The 20,045-nt window shown below is 38.1% G+C and overlaps 1 protein-coding gene across 2 annotated transcripts in view; it reads right to left on the bottom strand.

The window, feature by feature from the left end:
• Nucleotides 1-222: 222 nt before the first annotated feature.
• The window catches only part of LOC126970826 (cytokine-like nuclear factor N-PAC), an 86,829-nt gene continuing 67,006 nt past the window's right edge, over nt 223-20,045 (bottom strand). For both annotated transcript variants that reach the window (XM_050816962.1, XM_050816963.1), the window contains exons 8-12: nt 7,797-7,907; nt 6,025-6,168; nt 3,928-4,054; nt 3,318-3,497; nt 223-2,879 (exon numbers count right to left, since the gene is read on the bottom strand). In XM_050816962.1, coding sequence (XP_050672919.1) covers nt 2,680-2,879; nt 3,318-3,497; nt 3,928-4,054; nt 6,025-6,168; nt 7,797-7,907 — 762 coding nt within the window. In that variant the 3' untranslated portion in view covers nt 223-2,679. The remainder of the gene's footprint in view (nt 2,880-3,317; nt 3,498-3,927; nt 4,055-6,024; nt 6,169-7,796; nt 7,908-20,045) is intronic.

Genomic DNA, 20,045 nt, shown 5'->3' with positions numbered 1-20,045 from the left:
AATATTGAGGTTGACTGTTAACCTCTATTTAGAGCAATTCAATTTCTAATGACATATAAATCGCGAGTGTAAGACGTAGCTTGTCACGCACACTAAAGTTATAAATCCGGCCTGTTTTGATTGGCTATCCAGCAGGAAGAGACTCTATCTACACATATATTTAATATAATTTTTGGTGAAATATTATCACAACATTGTTACTATTTCAATAAAACTCCAACAATTAATAAAGTATATTTATTATTCTAAGGTCATCCTCGAATTTATTATTATTCGATAATTTTTTACATTTAAACAGTCACATTTAACGATTCAATAGTTCTCGGTTAATCACAATGTACTTTAAAAAGAACAACAAATATTTACTTCCTCTAAGGACCCCTTGAGTTTGTGGAAAAACTAAATACCTTCTTAATTACGAATACTTTATTGCTACATAGCTATAAATCATACATTTCTTACAATCTGTGGTAATCATGTTCATACAACTTTTTAAACACGACTTTTCGTGGGACTCACTAGCTGGTGACCAGTCACATTGGGGAAATTCTAATAGAAAACTCATTCTGATGTAAATATTAGCGTTATTTTTTTTTTATAATAATTCATTAAAGGATATGAACACCAGCCTAGCGAAACTCTAAGAAAAAAGCGATTCAATTGATTGTATGAAACATGTAGTCATTGATAGATTGACAGATGACGGCTATAATCTTGTAAAAATCGGAGATAGCCGAAATCAGTAACGTTCTAAGCAACTGTTTACTTTCAAACTTACCCGGAATAAACTTCGTCGCCATATTGTAATTACTATTTCAAACATATGTCAAATCTCACTGCATGTTTCATAATAAACTAAATTTGAATTTTTACTTAGGCAGTCTCGCCTTCTGTAACGTAGTTAACATCCTCATCACTTATGTCATTGACCATAGATTATTAGAACATAGCCGAGGCCCATAGAGAAAGTATTACAATGTAAGGCAATGAATGCCTTTTTTGTCATCTTACACCTATTCTTATAAAAATCTTTACTGAAACACAAAAATATTTTGATGATAATGATGAATACTAAATTTGAATGCACTTGACAATTACAGACTAATTCATTATAATTCACATAACTGCTCCAGAAAATAGTTTATGGTTGCAACTGAATACAAAATAATACAGGTACAAAAGTACAATATTTTTTTTTATATTAAATGAAAATGTAAGTTTATTTTTGAATCAATAAAAAGCAATAATGGGCAACTTTATTATTAAATAATTGAATTCAATTATATACCAAATGATTAAAAAAAACCAAGTCTGCTACTAAACAAAAAATTGATTTGAAAATATCAGATTTTATTATGATAACTATTTCGACGCATCCTTGCTCACTCTTGTGGATTTCAATGGAAAAAAAACAGCATGATTTCATATTTAAATATAAAATAGGTGTATGTGTAGGTGTATCAAATTTGTTGAAACAACAAATTTGTAAGTGTAGTAACAAAACAATCTCACCCTTGCACACAAGGGTGTAAGGCCCTAAATCGATAAACCGAGTCGCCTCTATCTAGTTGGTCGTGAACTTAGCAATACCACGCTCTTGTATACATGTCTATTTTGGTAAATACTTGAAAACTCCAGTTATTTTAACAATATAAACTAAGCTAAGATCATTCATACGCCTCGATAGACTGTTAAAGCTGTGAAATCTTCGAAAAAAAATTGACAGGTAACCTCTATTTTAAGCAATGCAAGCGCATTAAAACAAAGTGACATACAAATTGCGAGTGTAAGACGGAGCTTGTCACGGCTTGTAGTAGCTAGATGCTCCATCTAGACCATAGGTTCTCAACGTGGGCGATAACGCCCCCTTGTGGGCGTTTGAGACTTTCGGGGGGGCAGTAGAAGACCCAGAGAAAATTAGGGGGCATTGAGATGGCGCAGATGGGGCATGGGTAGATAGGTAAAATATAGTCTAAAAAGGCAAAAAAATACATGAAAATACTCTAGAATAAAACATATTCTCAAAGTGGGCGGTGAGCAAAATAAGGTTGAGAAACTATGATCTAGACGAATAAATGTGTATATTAATAATAACAGCTACACTTTGTCTCCATCTATTATATATATTTCTATTGTTTCAATTTATTTTATTTATTTATTATTATCAATCCTTTTCCTTCCAAATTTTGAGCCTAGTATAACCAATTAAACTTTAATCAAAAAAATGCAAAAATGATACTGTGCACATTCTCGAGATTATCTTTTAAAACAAAATTATCTCAAAATAAAATTTATATCCTTTTTTTATATATTACTTATAAATTCATTTACTCATTTATTTTTCATTTCGAAAAAAATAATTAATAAACACTACTTAGTTTATAAAAATAGACAAATATTGTAAAAAGCGCGATACCATATTATTATAAACTTAGATAATTTATACGCCTAGAGAGCCTCTTGCTGCTAACAATGAAATAATGAAAACATACCAGGTTTATTACTTTAGTGTGCGTGACAAGTTAAGTCTTACACACGCGATTTGTATGTCACTTTGTGTTGGTGTGCGTGCATTGCTCAAAATAGAGGTTAACTGTCAAACTCAAAATTTTTCGGCGTTTTTTCACAGCTGTCACAATCTAACTAGACGTATTAATAATCTAAGCGCATAACCTATTATTAAAATCTAGCCCTTATGTATACGGCGGAAACGTCGTGATTCGCGTAGCCGAGCCGCTTGGCGTGTTTGAAGATCTCATTGGTGGTGGCGGTGAGCGGCAGGGACTGCTCCAGGGTGTCACCGAGCCCGAGAGCCAGCTTCAGGTCCTTCTGCATGTGGCTCAGGGGCTGGTTGGTGGAGTAAGACGACTCTATCATTGCTGGAAGAAACAAGCTTTTATTAGTTTAACGCATCATTGTGAATCATTGGAATATGAGGGAAATTAAAGTTTACAAAAAAATCTTGTCAATGGTGTCATGTCTTTCACTCAATGTCTTGCTTGCTGTGGATTTGGAAATTAAAATTCATATATTGGATTGTTTTTGTGTATGCGTCACCAACATAGCCAAATTGATTGAGAAACTGAAGTGGCAGTGAGCAGGTGGTCAGTTCGACGGACAGATTGCCTGTGGGTCAGCAAGGTCCTCAAATGGCGACCACGTACCGGAAGACGCAATGTTGATGGCCCCCTCCGACGACTTGGTCAAGTTCGCTGGAATAGGTTGTATAAGGATCTTTGGGGAAGGTCTTTGTCCATCAGTGGACGTCTTCCGGCTGATGAATCCCTTATTTCGCGGAGTTGGGTGCAGCCACGTACCTCGTCCCTTGAGTATGAGATGCGGCGAGGCGAGCGGGGTGAGCGCCAGTACATCCAGCAGGTCGGCCTGGTTGAGGCCCGCGCGGTCGGCCAGAGCCAGGCCCTCGGCCAGGGCTGCCAGCGACACTCCACCCACCACTTGCAGCACGGAGTTCATCTTGGACGCGTTGCCGATGTCACCTGCCAACACCGCGACCCATTACTATCTTACTACGACACTACGGCCAATGAGACGAGATAAATAATGTAAACAATTGGACGGTTACTGAGTTACATTAAGATAGCGAGCAATCTCTGTCCCTATCACTCGTACGCAGTAATGGCATCAGTTGGTCCACGACAGTTGTCGTTGGCGTGTTTCTTGCTACAGGAAAGCAGTCAGTACCGCAGATATCAATATTTGGTCCGCCATCTTGTGAACTACTTCATTCCTGTTTGGATTGCGTTCGAAGTTCGCAGAAATAGTAAGCATTTCTACCCATAGAATAACAATATAATAGACAAACAAAGCGTGCAAGAGAGAAGCACATCTCTAACGGAAATAAAGAAAGATAGAAAAAGAAAGCGAATCTATTGTCACTGTAACCGACCGTCGGATCAGCGGACTTACTGCCAAGGTAGAAGGAGTTCTTGCTCATCGCCTTGAAGCAGGACTGGCAGTCGTCAAATAACGACCGGTCACCAGCCGCCAGGATGATCAGGGTGCCCTCCTCCGCTTGCGTCTTCGACCCTTGGATCTGGAACATCAACCAATCCATAATAATTGAAGCCATGCAACAGTTACAAGGGAAAGTTCTTCTTTCTATTGTATTAAATATTTATTGCTGTAAAAAGCGTAAGAATCATCTGGAGTTAAGTGATCACCGCCGCCCACATTCTTTCTGCAACAACAGAGGAATCACAAGAGCGTTGCCAGCCCTTAAGAAAAGTGTACGCGCTTTTTCTGAAGATACCCGTGTCGTATCGGCCTGGAAACTCGTTCCACCACACATCCAGATGGTGGGGATGATATCCTAATTTATGGCGTGTTGTGCGAAGGTGGAATTCGGCGGCAGGATTCAGGTCAAACAGATCTTCACTCCTCGTGATAATGATGCTGTAGTATGCTTTAAAAACATATAAAAGTTATTCAAAATAATATTATCCGTAAAACCATACTTTAATTAAAACGATCGGCTCTAACTAGCATTTCCTCCATGGGAAAATAGTTCCGTGGTCCGTGGAAGCTGGTACTGGTGACTGCCCGTCCAGAGGTGAAAACAGTCCAACTCCAACACATGTGAGGCCGAATTTGCGCATTTAATATATTGCAGGCGTTGGCTTCTAGTGAAGTACTGTTTCGCCTTACTGAGTATACCAAGTTTTTTAGAGGCCAGTTTAGCCTTCTCTTATATTACCAGTGGGAGGCTAGATTATGGGTACGGCGCCTATTTCTGCCGTGAAGCAGTAATGTGTAAACATAACTGTATTCCGGTCTGAAGGGTGCCGTAGCTAGTGAAATTACTGGGCAAATGAGATTTAACATCTTATGTCTCAAGGTGACGAGCGCTATTGTAGGGTCGCTCAAAACTTTTGGTACTTTTAAGAATCCTGAGCGGCACTGTATTGTAATGGGGAGAGCGTATCAATTACCAATAACTGAACGTCCTGCTTGCTCGTCTCGTCCCGTATTTTCATAAAAAAATAAAAAAAATAGTTGACGGCCAGTCTTCAGCCCTGATGAAGCCAGAAACGTTCGTATTCATCAAAGTTTATGTGGATGGAGCTTTATGTCCCAGTGCATAGTCTAGCTGAAAGGACCACTCTTGGTTATGGTGTCGTTAAGAGGCTTCACTACCTTCAAGAATCGTATCTTGACGTTAAGGAGTCATATCGGAGTTTTGACTCCTTTTTCACAAAATCTTAAATTAGTCACTACTTGCTAGCACCCAACTAAACCATCACTGAAGACTGATGTACGTCCCACTTTGTACTCTGCTGACTAAATAAAAAGAAAGTTCTAGAACGAAAAGAGCTTTAAATTGTAGCTCGTTTATTCCGCTTGTTTTAACTCTAAAGTAAAAAATATACTCGTCAGTAAAGAAATATTCTCTGTGACCTTCCCTTGCGTATGTATGATATATAAAAATAGATTTATAAAAATGCAATTACTTTACATCTTACTTTCATTAGCGTACAGAAATGACAAAAGAGGAATCCGAAGTCTATCATCATGCCCTTTAAATTAGACTGCCTCAGGATAATATGCTTTCAGAAACGTCTCCTTGGGCTGAGTTCAATGTGGGTTACATAACTGATGGTAAGTCATCATCATCAGCCGGAAGACGTCTACTGCTGGACAAAGGCCTCCCCCAAAGATTTCCACGACGATCGGTCCGGCGCTGCCCTCATCCAACGTATTTTGGCGATCTTGACCAGATCGTCGGTCAATTTCGTGGGAGGCCTACCAACACTGCGTCTTCGTTTGTAACGTTGCCGCACCCGGGGATTCTTAGCACCCCCTGCCCCGTCGCTTATGTGGCTGCTACCGTGGCCTTAACGTGGTAATGGTGTACTCTTAACGAAAGTTGCTGCTGCCCATCCTCCGTTATTTGTGTCCCTTGGTCGCCTCTTACGACACCCACGGGAGGAGATGGGGTGGTGCTATTTTGGTGCGACACCACACGCACAGAAGGTCAGCACAGACCAGTTATGGTGGCAGGTGTACCTGGGCCTCGAGGTAGCGGCCGCCCTTTCCGCTGATGGCCTCCACGATGTCGTGCGAGGTGTCGGCGTCGATGGACGTCATCTCCACGTAGCCCTTGCCCTCCATCGACGGACAGTGTAGTACGCCGCAGTTGCCAAACACCATCTGGAACAAGACAACAGACTCACTTGAGGACTAGGGTTGCTAACCGTACTCTAGAATAAAGCATTGTATTCTATTTCATGTACAGTTATCGCGCGAGTTGAATGCAGTCGGGGCCTGGTGTAAAGAGCACGAGAATCTGTGCCGAAATCGTCGATTACCGTATTATCGCGTTAAGACTAAAGTTGCGATCCCGTTTTATTTTTCTTTTTTAAATAATAATTTAAATAAAACGATCTCCATCAGGTTCCGTTACAAAAAATTATTCATCTCCAAGCACGAGAAATGGCGAAAAATATTTCAGACATGTGTGTTGAAGAAAGGCAGAACAATAATTTGAGATTGTATTATTAAAAAAATTGAAATTATGTTATTGATGATGGTTAAAATGATGAAAACATTAAGAAAATAATTGTTTGATCATTTTAACCTAATGTTAAATGGTAAACTTGAAGCATTGTTTAAATTTATCGACACAGTTATATTATTTATAGTCATCAATTATAATTAGACTACTCAATTAAAATTTGAAAAACAAAATTTTATGAACGATGCGGGATTCGAACCCAAGACCTCCGGCGTTCCGTGCCGGTGCTCTAACCAACTGACCTAACCATCCCGCATCGTTCACCATGAACGGTTAGCTAAGTTGGTTAGAGCACCGGCACGGAACGCCGGAGGTCGTGGGTTCGAATCCCGCATCGTTCATAAAATTTTGTTTTTCAAATTTTATTTGTGTATTAATCCTAGAAGTTAGGGTTATCACTTTAAAAACATAACATATTAAATTAGACTACTATTGCATTCCTGAACTCTGCATTCAGCTCGCGCTTTTCTTTAGTTGCACTAAGAGCGTTTACTTTTATAGGTACGGGAAAAAAAACAATTACATGTTAGTCTTTAATATTAATGAACCGAGGGCAGTGATGGGAATTAACGGTAATGGGAGGCCATCGCCGCAATGAGGGCGGGATGCCTCAATCACCCAAAATATCCAGGCAGAGGACCAACCCCACTTGTGTCCACTGAGGATACTGCACTGCGCCTCTTAAAGATGGCCTGGAGGATGTGATTTAGATACAAATAAGAACTCCGGTTTCATACAAGGGAAAAAATCTCTAAACGTTGCCCAACTACCTTATCACAAGGAGCATAGTTATCGCTAGGGCGCTCGTCCAAGCACATGTAGGGCATCTTTAAGCTATGAAAATAAGGGACGAGACGAGCAGGACTTTGAGCTGATGGTAATTGATACGCCATGCCCATTACAATGCAGTGCATATCAGGATTTTTGAAAAACAAAAAAATTCTGAGCGGCACTACAATTGCCCTCGTCACCCTGAGATATAATATGTTATGTCTCATTTGCACACTAATTTCACTACCTACGGCGCCCTTCAGACCGAAACACAGTAATGCTTACACATTACTGCTTCGCGGCAGAAGGCGCCGTTGTGGTACCCATAATCTAGCCGGCTTCCTATGCAAAGGAGTCTTCAACTGGTAAATAATAAGTAATACTACACGTAATTTGTATTTGGTAGTTGTTATTAGATGGTGCATATGGTTTCAATACGTAAAGGTATTTTCCTGCTCTCCAAAAAAAAAAGAACTGCAGGTTGTGTTTGTACCTCTTTAGCAGCCTGAGGGTCGGCCACACATGAGAAGGTGATGTCAGCTTCCTCCACCACGTCGCATGGCGTCACAGCAATGGTAGCGCCCACCTTCAAGAAGTCTTTACACTGGAAATATAACAAAATAATATAAATTTTTAACAAAATAAACAAGAAATCGGTCAAGTAAAATACTGAATCTACCGTATATTCAGAAAAAGTTGAGCTCGTGAGAAGAACATACAAGAAACTCAACGGCCACTCTTTTAAATTAATTGAGTATTTTACAATGGCTGTTAATATACAAACATATTAGTTTGTTAGGTGCTGCATCCAATAAATGAGGCGTGTTTAATTATATAAAATATTTCATAAAAAGTAATAAAGAATAAACTATTTAAATATAAATTATCGTATATTGGACGCATCAACCTTTAGAGCTTGAATTAATTATATAAGGAACATGTCGGTCGTCGGATCGGTTGTAAGAGATCACCCCTATAGATAAATATAAAATGCATTTCAATAACATAACATATTGCAACAACACTAATTGGTAAATCATCAAGATAGAACAGTTCGTAAAGAGGCTTTGACATGGGGAGAAGAACTGAAAAGAAACTCCCTGGTCATCTTTTAAATTATAAAAGGCATTAAAAGGCATTGGCAAAATTGATTCGTTTAGAATTATTTATGTTCTATTCTATATGAGGAAGCTTGTAATTGGCATTTAGAATTATGTTTACTTGACCGATTTGTAAATGTAAGCTCCCCAAATAAAATAAAATGTCATTTCTAATATACTAGATACTACTACCGCTTCGGAAACAAATGGCGCTCTGAGAGAGATGAAGCGGCACAAGAAACTCTCCAAACATTCTTTTTTTGCGCTCAATAGAATATAATATAATAGAATAACAAATTTGCTTAGTCTACATAAAACAATGAGGAGAATATATATTTGTGAGAGAGCGCTACGAATATTGTTATTATATTTTCTCAAATATTCTCTATGTACAGTACAGTAAGCGCACTATGGTAATGTGAGAAAGTGGTTTTCAAATAAAATTTGAATATCACGCTTTGCCAACAAAAAAAGCTAATAGTAAATCGAACGTGGAAATTTATCATAATAATATCTAATAAATGAATTATATAAGCAGTGCCATCTAGAACAAGTATCTGCAAAACTCAGTTTCATAGAAACTGCGATAGATGTCGCGTCACGTTACACGACACTATCTGCGAGGCAAACGGATCGATAACAGCCGGCAAGCGACGCGACCCTCGCGGCTCGCACTCGGCCGCGTCAACGACCGCGTACAACCGGACGCCATTTTGATAACGGCTCTTTCTAGCGTCATTGAAAATTGAACGTCTCTGTCTGTGCCCTATGCAGACATAAGCTGCAGAATGCAGACACATTAACTAAATTAACCTAGAAAATTAATACCGCAAAGAGGTATATTATTATTTTATTTACATTAAGTGGGTATTTAGGAAGATAAATTTACCAAGAAAATGGCTTTGTATATATTTTGTTTCGAAAATACTTTATTTTATACGGGTCCATTGATTTATAGCATGAAATGTCTGTTTTCTTCGATAAAACAGTTATAGACCACTTATATTATGTACGTTGAATTCCTAGTACCTTTGGTAGATAGCCGAGAGGTAGTCAATCGTATTAACTAAAGCTGTATAGATGACGTCAACCCTTCTGGCACTAAAAAGGTGAATAGAATAGTGAATAGGTACGGTCAACCGATAATGGACAGTGTGATTATATTATATCAGCCAATTGACGTCCACTGTTGGATATGGCCTAGCCCAGGCGTGCTCAATCCGGTTGAGATCATGAGTTCTTGATGGCCAAGCTATTATCTGATACCACCCTCCTGAATATACTCTGTGAGCCATGTGTGGCCAGGCATTATCATGCATCAGCATCGATCCGTCCACCATATTGGCGTAAGTAGTATACTTAATTGAAAACCTCTTGGGCATATCTTGCCCCAATCAGAGTGCCACACACAGTGGAAACAATATAACGGTCTTCTCAGGCACTTAGTATACCTGGGTCTGCCATTACAAGGTCTCATCCGATGGTTTCCAGTCTCTTCCTACCTTTGCTTTTACCGTCTGGATCATTCATAACGTCACACCCACCATTCTAACAGTACGACGCATACTGATTCATCATCATCATTTCAATCGGTCCTGCGGTACCCTCATCCAACCTATTTCGGCAATCTTGACCAGATCGTCGGTCCATCTTGTGGGGGGCCTACCAACACTACGCCTTCCGGTACGTGGTCGCCATTCGACGACCTTACTGCCCCAACGGTCATCCGTCCGCCGAGCTATGTGCCCTGCCTACTGCGACTTCAGTTTCGCAATCATTTGGGCTAAGTCGGTGACTTTGGTTCTCCTACGGATCTCCTCATTTCTGATTCGATCTCGCATGGAAACTCCGAGCACAGCCCTCTACATTGCCCGCTGAGCAACAGTGAGCTTCCTCATAAGGTCCATAGTTAGCGACTGTGTTCCGTATGTCAGCATATTGGTTATCAAGAATATATTGAGTTGTAGAGTTTCTTTCTTGTTTTAGAGGTAAGTAATTTAATCTTGATCTTATGAAACTGCCACAGACAATGATGTAACAACCTTGGACTTAAGTCACACTGCCGTTTGAGACAGGCATGCAATAAAGAAACAATTAAGAGACAAATGTTTACACGAGACTAAAGACGGCTATTAAATAGTTATGAGGCACATCTGGCTCGACGTGTCAACGAAGGCCGCTTGTGTATTCCGCGCTTTGCAGGACTGATAAACAGAATACGACGCCATGTTTATAAAACTTATTCCCGGTGGAATTATCGATGATTCACACAACAATCATATTATTTACATAGCATTTTAACACATATAATGAATTAAAGCTATAAAGTGCCAATATTTGATCTAGTTTAAGAAAAACTGAGATTTATTAAAGTGAGTTTGATGTGTAATTGGTGGAATCGGGCCTTAGTAATTCAAAAGCTTTTTGTAAAAGTATGTTAGAATAATTTGAGTATCAGTGAAATAAGAGAGCGATCTGGACAGTTGAGTACATGAGATAAATTGTATGGAAACAAGGCCCCGTCAAATTTCAGACCTATTTAAAAACACAGTAACCTGAGTTTAGAATGGGTTTGTGAACAGCAAACAGAGCAACATGTAATTGTGACTGAATATCAACCTACAATAACGTACAACAAATACGATTATAAACGCTTGACTATTTAAGAATTATCTGTTTATGCAGGTTTATCCGTATTGCCAGCACATCGATTCCTGTCGACTGGCAACAGGCACACGCTCCGGTAGACCGAAGGCAGAAATTGCAATTTTTATGGAATAGAAATACAAACTAGCGTACCGGGCACCTGATGGTAACTGATTTTAGCTGCTCTTACTCTCTTCAGGCCGCATCATGTTGACGACTGGCATTCTAAAGCGGCCCGTTTTGCGAGGAACTACTTGCTTCGCACATTATTTTTATGAAAATAAGGGACGAGACGAGCAGGACGTTCAGCTAATGCTAATTGATACGGCCTGCCCATAACAATGCAGTGCCACTCAAGATTATTGAAAAACCTAAAAATTCTGAGCGGCACTATAACTGCGCTAGTACGTGACGAGCTACGGCGCACTTCAGAGTAATGCTTCCACATTACTGCTTCACGGCAGAAATAGGCGCCTCCCACTGGTCACTTCCACTTTGTGGAATCAATTACCGGCTGCAGTTTTCTCGAACCGATACAACTTAGGAACTTTCGAGTTTAGAGCATACTCCCAACTGAAAAGCCGTCTTCTGTAGATTCCTGGTGTTGGTCGCCTCACCAGGTTCCACGGGTTGGTTGTACCGGAATGACAGTTCCTTGAAACCCGCACTGACCGTTGACCGCATCTCCATTTAACGGCATAAATAGGTGTGGACTGTGGTGGCAGTACAGCCCCGGACGAACACTGCATATAAAGTTAGTGATTCTACTTACTGGAGTATATTTAATAATCCTTATTAGAGAGTAATTATGAATACTTTCTAAAATACAAAGCCGAGTCCACATGTTTCGGTCCTACAAGAAAGCTAACACTCGAAGAGGCGAGTGACACAAAAGGGATAACTTTAATCTGGGTTTAGTTTGCTGTTATTTTACTATGTGGACAAGGTTGATCCATTGTGATCAACATTGATTTCCGCAAAACCGTTGGAACAATAGACTTACAATATACTAGCGTATAGGCTAATAACATCTCTAACGGAGATAGAGCAAGATATAAATGGAAGCAAATCAATTGTTACTGTAACCTATTGATTGCCAAGTCGGAAACAGTCAGCCATAATTGGAATTAGCTCCTTGTCCTTGTGTTTTTAATATTATTCAACTAACGAACACAGACATTAAATAATTAAAATTGGTCGGCCACTATCCGGTGCCCTCAAAAGGGTTCGCCCGCAATCTGATGAGACTACAGGGGCAATATACGTATAATTGTAGGTGTAGTCACCGGTCATTGTCCCTTGAACAAGCAATTTGTCTAACATAGGTGTTAAACCCTTTGTGCAGAGGATGCATAGAGGCAGAAGAAACGCCAGAACACCTGCTTATAGTGTGGCCGAACAACAGGCACAAATACTCCGATCACCAGCATCGCTTCCGGATCCCTCCAGGAACTTAAACTGCTAGACTTCTGGAATGATCTGGGCTGGTTGGAATAAAAAGACAAATGAAAACGCACCAAGATCCTAAGTGAGTAAACAGCCCAGCTAAACTAACTAACAAACTATCGAGCTGTCGGGTCATCTATACGTATATTCTAACTATATGGCCGAAACAATAGAGTCACCTGAACATTTCACCGTGTGTAAGCTGTGATCTCATTATAACTGTTAGAGGACGTCGGCCTTGCCTCGACATGTGATAATTAAGAGCATCTATAATTTATTTACGTTGTTTCAAGGCCTTCATTATTTAATTAGGAGACTGTCTGAAATGGATAAGTTTAAGGTTATCTATGAGATCTATGCGCACTTAGACTTTGTTCAGACTAAACTTACGGAAAACATAGCTGAGTGTGATTAAACGTGAACTTGTCTTCTGCGTTGAGCTTTCTTAGCTTAAGCTCAAATTAATTTCAGCTGTCAATGACTTAACGAAATCGAAGATTATGCTATGCTCACACTCAGCTAAGTTTTGCGTAAGTAAAGTCTATGTATGCTGTATAGATCTCAGCCGAAGATGTAGGTGGTCCCCAAATTTAAATACATACTTATATTTGCAACATAAATGTAACATTTGAATCGAAGCACATAATATGGGCTACTTTATCCCAGATGTCTCAAAATAATGACTCGAGTGTATGTTATCAGTGAAGAGGAAACAAACGAGCAAATTCTGGTTGTGTGTTATTACTTTAGTATATTCTAAGGTTACAGGAAAGTTTAATAAATATAATTAGCAAAGTTTAATAAATATATAGCAAACGGCGTATTTTCATATAAAATGTAAAAAAAATCTATTATTAAAATTTTGATGCAACCGATTTTCAGACCTACCAAATATATCGTACTACAATTATTATTGTATTCGATTGTCATCTTGCAACCCTATATCGGTTTGGTGGATGGAACAGAATAATATAAAAATCGTGATACAAAAATAGTTGTAGATCGTAGAAGGGCGAAAATTTAACTTTGTATGTATTTTCAATGCTGAATCATAATAAAATAAAATTAAAAAAAAAAGTCAAAAAATTAAAAAAAAAATTTGGGGTGGACTACGCTTAAAATTTATGGGGATGAAAAATATCTATTTTAGTAGCCGATTCTCAGACCTACTGAATATGAATATAAAATTTGGCAAAAATCAGTAAAGCCGTTTCGGAGGAGTAAGGTAACTCACATTGTGACACGAGAATTTTATATATAAGATTTAACATTTTAATAACGCACACCCAGATGTGACCGCTTCCGCCACTAAACAAATCCAACAGAAAATGTGTCTCTCATCTCATAAGAACGAACTTCTAACATTTGACAGCACGGTCTGACAACATGAGAGCTAAACACTCACGCGTTGTGGACGCAAATAACAAATTGTTAATTATTGTTAAAACTTAGTAATATATCTATATATATAAGAGATTTCCACGTATATAGTCACTCATCACGATATCTCTGGAACCATTAGAGGACCGATTTTGATGATTGTTTGTGTGTTCCAGTGGATTTGAGATTGGTTTTAGATTATCAATTCCGTCCATATAATATAATTCTCTTGCTCATGTGTATGTTAGTGAACTCCTCCTAACGGCTGGAGCGATTTTTCAAATTTAAGACGTGTGTACAGGACAACGTCTGTCGGGTCCACTAGTTTTTAAATAAACTTTTAAATTCTATTGCTTTGGGACAAATATTTTGTTTATATTCACGAGCCAAATTTACAGAACAGTACGTATGATAGTTATTAAGGTAATAATGTCGTGAAAACATTGGCCTTCCAAGGCAAGCGCGTTGACCCAATGCTCGGCAATGTGTACTAGCCGCACGAGCATTTACATTGTTTACAACTTTCCGCGTCCTTTTCTACCACAAAAGGAAAAGTATTTACGGAACGGCGTAAATAATTGCATACTCCGACGCAAATTAAGCGAATATACAAGATATTAATTAAATTTATTTTTATTTACCGATTTGGAATGTTTTACGTCAAACTCAATGTTTTCTTACGGATTTAATTAGGCTTGAATTCGAGAAGTGCGCGTGAAGTATTTCGAGATTCTTCGTGATTGAATTCTTTGACTGAGATTCTGGGTCATCTCTTTGTGAGTGATCGCTGACGCCTATGTACTCACAGCTAGCCTTGCCAAATTATGATATAGCCAACACTGCCATAAGTAGCAGGATAGAGATTAGATAGATAGATAGAGATAATAAAAAGTTATTATCCATAGCCACGGACTAGTAAAAAAAATAAGGACTCCGTGTCACCTTACATAGCAGTGTAGCAACAAAACAAGCCGATTAACGTGTAAATACATAGCCCCACGCACACACTTACACTACTAAATGCCGATATGAGATAGGCGGCCATTATGAGAATTGTAATCAGACGACAGATTAGTTTGCATCTCAATAGAATATTTTAAAAATGCCGTCGTGCGTTGTGAAAAAGTGTAAAAACGATATAATATAAGTATTTGTGGCCATATATGATTATTTAAGGGAGAAAAAATTGCGTAACTAGTATCCCCCGTATCCGCACACACACTAGCATAACGGTGCTTCACTTGATAATATCACGGCGCGGAGTCCTTCTTTTTTTACTCGTCCGTGTCCATAGCATACATAATTGAAATTAGAAAGACACAAAACATTACTTGAGTTGGCACCAATATACATACGCGTGTCCATTGTCCCAAATGAAGTCATAACAAGATTGCATAAACATCCTACTAATCAAAAGCTATGCGCGACAATATGCGACTCTATTGCTATATGTTTACGTATCAAATTACTAGCTAAACGCGACCACAGTTCGCTATGGCTCAATCTTACAGCATAATGAAAAAAGTTACATGCTATATTAAACCGAAAAAACTGGCAAAGAGGCAATGAAATCCAAAAATAAACTGATAATTAAAGATATTGGTTAAAGTTCATATGTTTTTTTTTATGAAAATAAGGGACGAGACGAGCAGGACGTTCAGCTGATGGTAATTGATACGCCTTGCCCATTAAAATGCAGTGCCGCTCAGGATTGTTGAAAAACCCCAAAAATTCTGATCGGCACTACAATTGCGCTCGTCGACTTGAGACATAAGATGTTAAGTCTCATTTGCCCAGTAATTTCACTAGCTACGGCGCCCTTCAGACCGAAACACAGTACTGTTTACACATTACTGCTTCACGGGAGAAATAGGCGCTGTTGTGATACCCATAAAATAGCCGGCATCATGTACATTGGAGCCTCCCACTGGTTTTACGTGATTGCGTAGAAAGTTGTTTTCATTTTTAACAATCACTGATAAAAAAAAACGGCAATGGATTATGCGCGTTGCAGACGTGTAAACATAAGTGTTGTAAAAGATAATAATTATTATTTTCTTAACTATATTCTATTATGATGGCTATAATATGAGTACGGTGGTTACGCGCGTCGTGTTCGAAAGATTATTACTTTTTAGTCGTGCTAGCCATTTTAAACAATATGAAGCTATTAAGTGTTTATATTATCTGTACATAATTTATAATTACTTGCCCTGACTTACTGACTGATTGTGTATACTTCAGTTATTTTCACAGCATTATGACGTACGGTATTTGCTGTGGGGTCATGCTGCTTGCTGCATTGAAGTGTTTGCTTGCAAAAGAGAGCTGTTCGTGCTATATGTCAGCTTGACTGTTCATTGTCAGTACATTTATGAAAATTTAATAAAAAATAAATAAATAAGCCATTTATTTCTTGCTTTTACAAAGTTTTATAAATATTATAAGTAAGTTAATAATTATAACTAAATTTGCCTCCTCCAAAGATGCACACGCGTCTCTATCCAGTTAGGGCCAGCTGTCCGTCTGAGGTCGTCTTCCCATCTGGTTAGTGGTCTCCCTCGGCTTCTCTAGCCCGCTGGGCCACTCCAAGATGTTACTATCGCAGTCCATCTCTGGTCTGTACATCTCGCGACATGGCCAGCCCATTTCCATTTTAGTTTTAATGCATAAGTTTGAGCGTCGGTCGCATTGGTGGTTTATCTTATTTTAGTAAGTCTTACTTTATCAATCTTCCTTATGTTGATCATACTCCTCTCTAGCCCCCTTTGACAGGTCCTGATTTTATTTGTGGCTTTAGAGGAGAACTTCCACGTCTGGCACCCATACGTCAGGCATGGTAAGAGTTCATAACTTTTGTTTTAATGTCTGTGTCTATTTATTTATTTATCAATGTTATTTTGTGAAACAAAGATTCACTCGCATCGTGGTTTCATAAGACCGCACAGTTGCTTTTTCTTTGTTTATTTTATCGCAGAAAATTTATTGAATAAGGCGTTACTTTGCGGAAATCCATAATTAGGAGTCTCGTGCCAGATTTTGGCGAGACAACACGTCCTGAGGATGCCTCGTGTAGAGGCGAAACACGTGTCGAATTGTTTTAAAGACAAATATTGGCGGAATTAACACTAAAGAAATCTTAAATAATTTGTATATTTTATCGCAGTCATATTTTTCTCAAACATGTAGAAGAGATAATAATAATGACACCAAAGCATCTAATTAATAAAGTGTGTAGGTAATTCTTTCTACTAAGATTGGTCCGCGAATATAGCCACAAATAAAAAGCTGAGTCGCGTAAAATATACCTTCTGCCGCCTCAGCTTAAATATCATAGTGTGCATAAGCTATTTATCAATGTATTTTGAGTCCACCGTAGCTGCGTAGAGTGCAAATTGAGTATGACTTAAATCAATCTTATAAGCGGGCGCATAAAGAAACTATTTCTTTTTACAAGTGTTACTACTAAGTAAAATTTATGTACTACTATATTCTGTGGTTAGAAGCAAGAAATTAAATAAACCTGCTAAGTAAAAAAAATTAAGACTGCTTCTTAGAGACAAGAGGTTGGAAACGAATGTAGGTAAATGCATATCGGCGATATTCAAAATGTTACCCCCTTAAGGATGAAGTGTATATGGCCACTTCGACAATTCTAAACCATTCATTATTTATATTACATATTTTATGAAAATAAGGAGAACGTGAGAAATCTTTCGTACCAAAAAAAATCTATTTATCTAAATTATTCTTAAATTGAGACCATAATATAGCGTGACTGAAAAATTTATTAAATTAAATAAAAGGTGAGAAAAAGAAGTGAGGGTTATTACTTTAAAAACATAACATATTGTTTAAATTAAATAATTCTACATTTATTTATTTACTTGTCAGTATAAGAACACTGCACAACGGTCGCACATACAGCTAGTTATACTGTTACTTTACATGTATAATTTAATAAAATAAATTAAAACATTTCTGTCCATTTATTTCAGTTCACAATCGTAATGAATAATGCATCTGGCAAATGTACGCCCCACAGTTCACGGTTGGCCTATTTCCCACCTGTCACTTGCGCGCACACCAGGCATAACAACGGATCATATTATGATTATAACATAAAACAGCCGTAGGGTACCACAACGGCGCCTATTTCTGCCGTGAAGCAGTAAAGTGTAAACATTATTGTGTTTCGGTCAAAAGGGCGCTTGAAATTACTGGGCAAATGAGACTTAACATCTTATCTCTTAATCGCAATTGTAGTGGCGCTCGGAGTTTTTGGGTTTTTCAAGAATCCTGAGCGACACTCCATTGTACTGGGCAAGGCGTATCTATTTCCATCAGCTGAACATTCTGCTCGACTCGTCTCTTATTTTCATTAAAAAAAAGTGTCATAATATTATAGAACAAGAGCCCACGAAGGACGGCCAGACCTTCGTTATAATATTATAAAAGCTGAAAGTATTTCAGTGCATGTCCCCTATACAGGTAAGAACGAGCAGTGACTATAGAGTTTGGTTTGTGGTTACTGGGGCACGTAAAGGTGTATTAAATAGTACCTAAAATTCGTTAAAGTATATGGCTCAATTTTTTTATATTTTCTTCGGAATAACTTTAGAAATCTCGTCATCCATTGCCGGACACTTATGAGAGCTTATAACCCTTGCAGACAACCCTAGCTTTTAATAAATTATGATTATACTTTCATTATAGTATAAAAGCTAAATTTTATATTTGTTACTTAAAAAAAAGGTTACCTCTATAGATTTATCGGTTTTTACATCTTGCCAGACACATTCTAAGTCCACTGTAGGTGCGAGCGCGAATGCTTAGTCGATTACAATCTTTTAAGATATCCAATACAAAAATAATTTATTCACGTCCAATAATTTATGCACTGAAAAACTCTCAGCTTTTATAAAATAACGACAGTCTGGCCGTCGTGGGCTCTTGGGCTATTATTTCACTGAGATTTTGCCCGTGGTGGCAATCTTTCCATGGCGTCGAATATGGTTTACGGTATAGTAGATTTTGATTTATTTTGCACGAAAACCTAATTTGAATAAAAAGTAGGATAATATAGCGCGTACACCTCCCTTAAAGGCCGGCAACGCTCCTGTGATTCTAGGATTTTGAGAAATGAGATCCTACACAAACATAATACAGGTACATATATACAGGGTGTCCCAAAGTTATGGGACATGAAGGGAAAGTACCTTAAATATCGAAGATAGGCTATTTTACTGAAAGAAGACTTTATGTTATCTTTAAAAGTTAGTTATTCTGCATGCAAAGATTTTCTAAAAAATATTTGCCTCGTCTGGGAATCGAACCGACTTAAATGTAAAAAAAAAACATTCATTTTACGTTGTTCCTTTCTTTTAAAATACTATGTTACTTAAGGAGAGTTATTAGTTTTTGGCCATTCTTTCGATTGGCATCATAAAAGTAGGGGTGTTTTTTTTACATTTAAGCCGGTTCGATTCCCAGACGAGGCAAATAATTTTTAGAAAATCTTTGAATGCAGAATTACTAACTTTAAAGAAAAAAACAAAGTCTTATTTCAGTAAAATAGCCTATCTTCGATATTTAAGGTACTTTCCCTTCATGTCCCATAACTTTGGAACACCTGTATACTAGCTGACCAGACAGACGTTGTTCTGAAGATAATAAAAAAAACTGTTTTTAGAAATTATGTAATTTTTAGAAAATCATTGAATGCAGAATTACTAACTTTTAAAAATAACATAAAGACTTCTTTCAGTAAAATAGCCTATCTTTGATATTTAAGGTACTTTCCCTTCATGTCCCATAACTTTGGGACATCCTGTATAGTATTTTACGATAAATACAAGGAAACTATGAAATAATCCAGTTCCTTCGTGTATTAAGTCTATAGTAAGCATTATAATACATATTATACTTTAGCTTATCGGAGTAGATAAGATGCCATTAGGTACTTATCTAGTGGAGATAAGCCGGCTTAAGGCTGCTATTGTGGGCGCTAGGACAATAACTGCATGAACTCTGTAAACTCCTTTATTCCTGGTACTCTTGCACTGGAAGAATCACAAGCATGTCACCAGTCCTTTAAAAAGGTGTACGTGATTTTTTGAAGGTGTCCATGTCGTATCGTCCTCGAAATCGCACAAGGACGCACATTTCAT

This window comes from Leptidea sinapis, chromosome 22 (assembly GCF_905404315.1).
Source record: "Leptidea sinapis chromosome 22, ilLepSina1.1, whole genome shotgun sequence".
In the NCBI taxonomy this organism is placed as follows: domain Eukaryota; kingdom Metazoa; phylum Arthropoda; class Insecta; order Lepidoptera; family Pieridae; genus Leptidea; species Leptidea sinapis.
This window is presented reverse-complemented; position numbering and strand designations above follow the sequence as displayed.